The 7,500-nt window shown below is 49.8% G+C and overlaps 1 protein-coding gene across 1 annotated transcript in view; it reads right to left on the bottom strand.

Annotated features, from left to right (window-relative positions):
- The window catches only part of kcnd3 (potassium voltage-gated channel, Shal-related subfamily, member 3), a 111,054-nt gene that overhangs the window by 100,037 nt on the left and 3,517 nt on the right, over nt 1-7,500 (bottom strand). Inside the window, exons 2-5 of the mRNA XM_063207570.1 lie at nt 4,827-5,079; nt 2,816-2,960; nt 2,229-2,338; nt 1,111-1,850 (exon numbers count right to left, since the gene is read on the bottom strand). Coding sequence (XP_063063640.1) covers nt 1,111-1,850; nt 2,229-2,338; nt 2,816-2,960; nt 4,827-5,000 — 1,169 coding nt within the window. The 5' untranslated portion in view covers nt 5,001-5,079. The remainder of the gene's footprint in view (nt 1-1,110; nt 1,851-2,228; nt 2,339-2,815; nt 2,961-4,826; nt 5,080-7,500) is intronic.

Genomic DNA, 7,500 nt, shown 5'->3' with positions numbered 1-7,500 from the left:
GCCATAACCAACCGTGACATGCCCAACCGTGACATGCCCAACCGTGACGGCGCTTAACATGCCCGTTAATTGTTGTAATTACAGACCTAGAATACATAAATAACTAAAAATAATACTTATTTTAAATAAATATGATTACCCTTATTAATAATAATTAGTATAGGTCTGTGGTTCTAATAAAAAACCAATGGACATGCCACTGCACCACTTCCGCATGTCACTGGCACATGCCACATGCCACTAAATGATCTAACTCCCTCTCGAGAGCAAAGAGATAGCTAAGAGAGCAATGATGCTAATAGAGCAGCATCAGTAGCAGCAGCAGCAGAATCCTTATAAAGAACGCTTTAAAGAGCATCATCCACATCAGTATCCTTATTTAACAAAAGAGTACAAAGGACCTAAGAGGGCTGAGAGAGATCGAAATGGATAAAAGAGTGCTAAGAAAGAGCTAAGATAGATATAAGAGAGCATCTTCATCATCATCATCATCACTAGCAGTAGCAGCAGCAGCAACGGCAGCATCCTTATATAGAGCGCTTTAGAGAGCATCATCAGTCTTATTTAACAAGACAGTACGAAGGACCTAAGAAGGCTAAGAAAGACCTAAAAGGGTAAAAGAGACCTAAGATGGTAAGAGAAACATAAGAAGACAGACCTAAGAGGGCTAAGAGGCAGCTGAGAGGGTAAGAGAGAGGTAAGAGATAGCTAAGAGGGTGAGAGAGAGCTAAGAGATAGCTAAGAGAGCGATGATGCTAATAGAGCATCAGTAGCAGCAGCAGCAGCAGCAGCATCCTCATAAAGAGCCCTTTAATGAGCATCGTCAGCATCAGCATCCTTATCTAACAGAAGAGTACAAAGGACCTAAGAGGGCTAAGAGAGACCTAAGAGGATAAAATAAACCTAAGATGGTAAGAGAGACATAAGAAGAGGGCTAAGAGAGACCTGAGAGGATCAAAGAGTGCTAAGAAAGAGCTAAGATAGAGATAGGAGAGCATCATCATCATCATCATCATCAGCGGCAGTGGCAGCAGCAGCAGCATCATCCTTATATAGAGCGCTTCAGAGAGCAACATCAGTATCAGCATCAGCACCAGCATTAGCCCTTACCCGAGTGTCGTCATGGTGACAATGGTGTACCAGAAGGAGGCGGGGATGCTGGTGAACTTGCTGGAGGCGGAGCCCTTCTCGGCGTAGAACATCACCGTGGCGAAGATGATGATGGCCATGGTGAGGGAGAAGAGCAGGAAGCCCAGCTCCGAGGCGCAGCTCTTCAGCGTGTAGCCCAGGATGCGCAGCCCCTGCGAGTGCCTCGAGAACTTGAAGATGCGGAAGACGCGGAAGACGCGCAGCGTGACGAAGGCGCCGCTCACGTCCTCGTTGTCTGTCATGACCAGGCCGATGTAGTAGGGCAGGATGGCCACCACGTCGATGATGCTCATGACCGAGCGCACGAAGCGGTAGCGGCTCGGCGCCGCGAACAGACGCATCAGGTACTCCACAGTGAAGATCATCACGCACGCCGTGTCCATGCAGAAGAACGCCTCCGTGTAGCGCTCGCCGCACGGTGCGTCCCGGTGCAACGCCCCACTTTCCCCTGCCCCTCCCCCGCCCGAGCCACCGACCAATCTCGAGCCCAGTCCGCACGGTACCGTCTCCACCACGTTGGTGATGACGGAGATGGCGATGAAGAAGCCGGTGACGTAGTAGAAAACCAGCGCCATGGTGCTGGTGTGCGGGTTCTCGAAGGCGCGCCACATGGTCTCGCGGAAGGTCATGTTGGGCAGCTTGGCGTCCTTGTTGTCCTCCTGGTCGTCCATCAGCCGCTCGGCGTTCTCGCGCTTGCGGTCCTGGGAGACACACACACACACACACACACACACAGACCGACATACAGAGACACACACACACACATATACATAAACAAAGAAGGGCACAAGGATGTTTATTTGTCAAATTAAATACTGTGAAAAGTATAGCATGCGGAGAAAGTTCAGTTGGTCGGCATGCGGAGAAAGTTCAGTTGGTCGGCTTGCGGTCCTAGGAGAAACACACACACACACACACACACAGAGGGAGGGCCAGAGAGAGACAGGAGGTTACTAATAAAAGCTTGGGGGGTTTCTGTATCTTCCCCGAGACCTTCATGCTATACGAGTGCATCTCAGCCTACGATGAGGAGCTGGCCTTCTTTGTGTGTGTGTGTGTGTGTGTGTGTGTGTGCGCACCTTGTACTCCTCGTAACAGCAGTCTGAGATGATTTCGGGGATGATGCCGAAGAAGGCCAGCTCCTCATCATAGGCCGAGATGCACTCGTAACGCGGGTAGTGAAGCTTACCTGTGGAGGGGGAGAGAGAGAGGGATAAGAGAGAGAGAGAGAGAGAGAGAGAGAGAGAGAGAGAGAGAGAGAAAGAGAGAGAAAGAGAGAGTATGTGTGTATGTGTATGCACTCGTAGCACGGGTAGTGGAGCTTACCTGTGGAGAGAGAGAGAGAGGGAGAGAGAGGGGGGGCAGGGAGAGAGAGAGGGGGGGGAGAGGCGGGGAGGGAGTGTTTGTGTGTGTAGCGGGTAGTGGAGCTTGCCTATGGAGGGAGAGAGAGAGAGAGAGAGAGAGAGAGAGAGAGAGAGAGAAGGAGATGAGAGAGAACGAGTAGCAGGTAGTGCAGTGGGGAGAGAGAGTGTGTGCGAGTGTCTGTGTGTGTCTGTTTGTATGTGTAGCCAGGGTAGTGTACTGATGAGATTGTGTGTGTCTGATTATGTTTGTGTGATTGTATGTGTGTGTGTGCGTGTGTGTGTGTGTGGGTAATGCAGCTTGCCCGTGCGGTAGAAGTTCAGTACGCTGCGGAAGACGTCGGGGTCTCGGTCGAAGAAATACTCCCCGACCTCCTCGTTAAAGAAGAACTCCTTCTCTGTCGAGCCCAGCAGCGTGTCAGGGTAGCGGTCCAGCGTGTTGCGCCATGTCTGCAATAATAATGATAATAATGATAAGAATCATACCTTTTGAGCAACGGCTGGGCCACGGGGTCATCCCTATGTTCCCTGGGTCCGATGTTCCCCACAACCGGGGAACTTAGGACCCTTTTTTCAAAAAAGGGTTCTATGTTCCCCACTGCTTCGATTGTTCGAAAGCGCAGATTGTTGTTGCACCTCTGACAGGTTAGGTTTAGGGATAGTTTTGGTCAGGGCACAAATTTACAACTCAAAAACACTGCATTACTGACAGGTTAGGTTTAGGGATGGTTTTGGGAAGGGCACAATTTGAAAACTTGGAAACATACAATGCAGGGAACATAGAACCCTTTTTTAGAAAAGGGGTCCTATGTTCCCTTTTCCCATACAAAGAAAGAGGAACATAGGACCTGGGGAACATAGGACCTGGGGAACATAGGACCCGGGGAACATAGGTACACTCCCCTGGGCCACTACCGTCTGCCACTACCACCGCCCTAACCATCAGCCAAACCCCTGCTTGTTTATTGATTTTGAAGTGAGATTAACCTGGAAGTTGCCTGGTTAACACCAGACGATCTCACAAGTGAGATTTCCCGAGAATTCACAAGAGCATTTCTTGTGAATTTCTTGACTCCCAGTTAAGACTGCTCTCTGTTGTGGTTCCCAAGTGTTGGAATGATCTCCCAGAGGCAGCAAGACTATGCACATCTCTTGCAGCCTTCAAGAAGCAAGCAAAGACTCTCCTCTTTCGTGACTATCTACTAGACTAATGCTTGAGCTGCCCTAGCCCCAGGCCAGATTCTTGATAAGATGTGTATGGGTGTGTGTAAGGGTGCTCTACTTTACAACAAAAAAACCCTACAGTAAGTAACCCTTCTTTGCATCTGCACTTGTTGTTCTGTATATTTCCTGTGCATGTTGTATGTATAATTCCTGTGCACGTTGTATCTGCTTGTGATGTTGGCTATGATTATGTCCTCCTTTGTAAGTAGCTTTGGTTATAAAGCATCTGCCAAATGCAATGTAATGTAATGTAATCCATTTTTGGTACGATTGCCCATGGCCGTTTATTGACCGTTATGAATGTGTCATTTGGCATATACGTAGCCCATAGCAAATGGTGTCTGTTAAATCTATTCAAACAAACTGTAGTCATCGTCTTTCCACCCATCCCCACTCTCTGATTGGAGCCCAGGGAGTGCTGTCCTCACTCAGTGTCTCCCTGAGGTCTTTGTCTTTCAGATTACATTATAGTCCAAAGCGACTTACAGTTACTGTGCATGGTATTGGTTACAGTCCCTGGAGCAATTTGGGGTTGGGTGTCTTGCTCAAGGGCACTTAAGCCATGAGTGTCGGTGTAGAGAGAGGGTGGGATTCGAACCTGCGAGCCTGTTACCTACAGTCCATCTCCCTAACCATTTGGCCACGGCTGCCCAACATCAGATCAGGTTGGAACGATTGTGAACAGCAGCATGGGATTTCTAACGGTGCATTTATACCAGACATTCTCGTTCGCTTTACGTGTCCGGGAGCATCGTGAGTCCGGGCTGTTTTGCTGTCCCCTTTCACACCGCACAGTCAGCGTCCACATTCTATCCGCGGGCAGCAGCCAATAATTTTCAATGGGAGCCCGCTCATTGCACGCGGACGTCCGCGCAGGAAAATAGACTCAAGTTCTATTTTCGAGGAGCATCGCGGACATGGGACATGGGACATGGGGCCGAACATGCGCCGCGCTTGGACCGCGCTCCTGTGTGCAAGGCATGATCTGTTTTCATGTATTCTAACCGTTTCGGAATGATACAGGATACCTCCGGACACGTTGTCGACGTCGACGCCGACGTCTCGCGCTTTACGGTGTGTAAGCACACTAACCTGGAAGCGGCGCCCGCTGACGTTGAGGATGATGAGCTCATCCTGCCGCTTGCCGCCACTGCCCCCGCGTCCCTCCGCGGCGGGCGCCACGGGCATGGGCAGGTTGGCCACCGGCATCCAGCCAATGGCGGCCGCCCGGGCGAACGGCAGCCATGCTGCCACTCCCGCCGCCATGTTGGCAGCCGCGGCGACGGTTGGCGAGGGCACCAGGTCGCACGCCTTCACCACCAGCTTGGCTGCAGGTCACACACACCTGGAGAGATACACATGCACACACACACAAACAGGCCAACCTTAATATCTTTGAGAGAGGGGAGCCATGTTTACGAATAGAGACTCCTTATAAACACATTGGGACACACACACACACACACACACACACACACACACACACACACACACACACACACACACACCTATGAAGAGCAGAGAGAGAGAGAGAGAGAGAGAGAGAGAGAGAGAGAGAGAGAGAGAGAGAGAGAGAGAGAGAGAGAGAGTACAGGAGACAAGGGCTTAGAGATGGAGACAGGCAGTGTTTGGTCAAATGTATGATATAGATAGAGAAAGACAGGATGAGAGAGGGAGACAGATTGAGAGATGCTGCAGAAACACACACACACACACACACACACACACACACACACACACACACACACACACACACACACACACACACACACACACACACACACACACACACACACACACACACACACACACACACACACACACGCACACACAGGGGACAGAGGGAGACAGATGGAAAGATGCTGGAGACAGAGTTGTTGACAGGCAGAAGGGAAGAGGTCAAGAGAGAGAGAGACACTGCAGAGTAAGAGAGGAGAGGGAAAGAGAGAGAGACAGAGTAAGAGAGGAGAGGGAAAAAGAGACAGAGAGACACAGAGGAAGAGAGGGAGACAATCACTGCTGTGCAGCTCGCACACCCCCACCCTAATCTTGGTGCACACAGACACAAACCCTCACACCCACACAAACACACACACACATGCACACGCACACACGCAACACACAACACAACACAACACACGCACAAAGAGACATGAGATTCATAAGAAGACAGGAGAAGACACAGAAAAAGACAGAAAGACACAGAGACATGAGATTCATAAGAAGACAGGAGAAGACACAGAAAGAGAGACAGACTTGAATTGGCAGCATGTGACAGACGGGGGGAGGGTGGAGAGAGAGGGACAGTGCCAGACACATGACTGGGCAACCTAATCACACATACAGTAATTCCATGAAATAGACATGGGCCCTTGGCGCATAAAATCTGTGGCAGTTTCACAGATTTTGCCAAAATTCTGTGTTGGGGTCACAAATGTGTTTTCTGTGATGGACTCACAGAGGTGCTGTCTATATAATCCCGCAGCACTATGTTTAGTCTATCATTATAAAACTGGCAAACTGGTGATGGTATAGCCTGCCTTTTCCACTTGGTTTATAGGCTCCTTTTTTTGCACTAAACCAAAGGATGCTAGCAGTATACGCTGCGCCAAAACCAGTGCCAGTTACCTGTCCGTAAACAAATGTTTTTTGAGAAAAAAAAACAAAATTTGAAACATCCTTAGAGAACTTAAGCTGGAACATAACACTGTGGGAACATAGACCTGTGGGAATACAGAGAAAGCACTTCCGTGTGCCCATCACGGAAAGCAATTATGTGACCCCATCACAGAATTTTGGCAACAGCTGTGAAACTGCCACAGATTTTGTGTCACAGTGGTCATTTGGTGCTCATTTCACGGAATTCTGTGAGATGATGTTGGTCTGGGGCGAGGTTAAAAAAGACGTCAACAAATCACACACTTTGTCCAGCAGCTAGTCTGCCGACAGCATGAGAGACACACAGGGAGAGAGACAGACAATCAGTAGAACAACAGGGCACACAGCAGGACGGACGGACAGACAGACAGACAGTGAGAAAGAGAGACAGAGATACAGACAGGCAGGCAGACAGACAGACAGACAGACAGACAGACAGACAGACAGACAGACAGACAGACAGACAGGGAGACATACAGAGAGATAGGCAGACAGACAGACACAGAGAGACACACTGGCAAACAGACAGACAGACAGGCAGACAAAGAGACAAGCAGATAGACAGAGAGACAGGCAGACAGACAGAGAGACAGGCAGGCAGGCCGTCAGGCAGAGGGGAGCAAGAGATAGAGAGAGAGAGAGAGAGAGAGAGAGACAGACAGACAGACAGACATGGAGAGGCTTTGGAGCAGAAAAGGCGAGAGGAAAGACAGGCAGCGAGACAGGAAGACAGGAGGGAGACAGGCAGACAGAGAGGGCACAGGAGACAGGAGAGAAAATACAGATAGAGATATAGGAAGACATGAGAGAGAGACAGATAGGCAGATAGTGAGGGTGACAGGAGAGAGACAGACAAAGAGATAGGACGACAGTAGAGGAAAGACAAATAGAGGGAGACGGAAGCAGATAGAGAGGTGGGAAGACAGATAGAGGGACACAGACAGAGGAGAGGTAGGAAGACAGATTGGGGGGGAACAGGTACAGTGTGTCAGATAAATACACCTGTCTCTGGGGAAGGGAGGGAGAGAGAGTGATGAGAATAGACAGCAATGTCCATGTGGAGAGAGAGAGAGAGAGAGAGAGAGAGAGAGAGAGAGAGAGAGAGAGA

The sequence above is a fragment of the Engraulis encrasicolus genome, chromosome 10 (assembly GCF_034702125.1).
Source record: "Engraulis encrasicolus isolate BLACKSEA-1 chromosome 10, IST_EnEncr_1.0, whole genome shotgun sequence".
NCBI lineage: Eukaryota > Metazoa > Chordata > Actinopteri > Clupeiformes > Engraulidae > Engraulis > Engraulis encrasicolus.
This window is presented reverse-complemented; position numbering and strand designations above follow the sequence as displayed.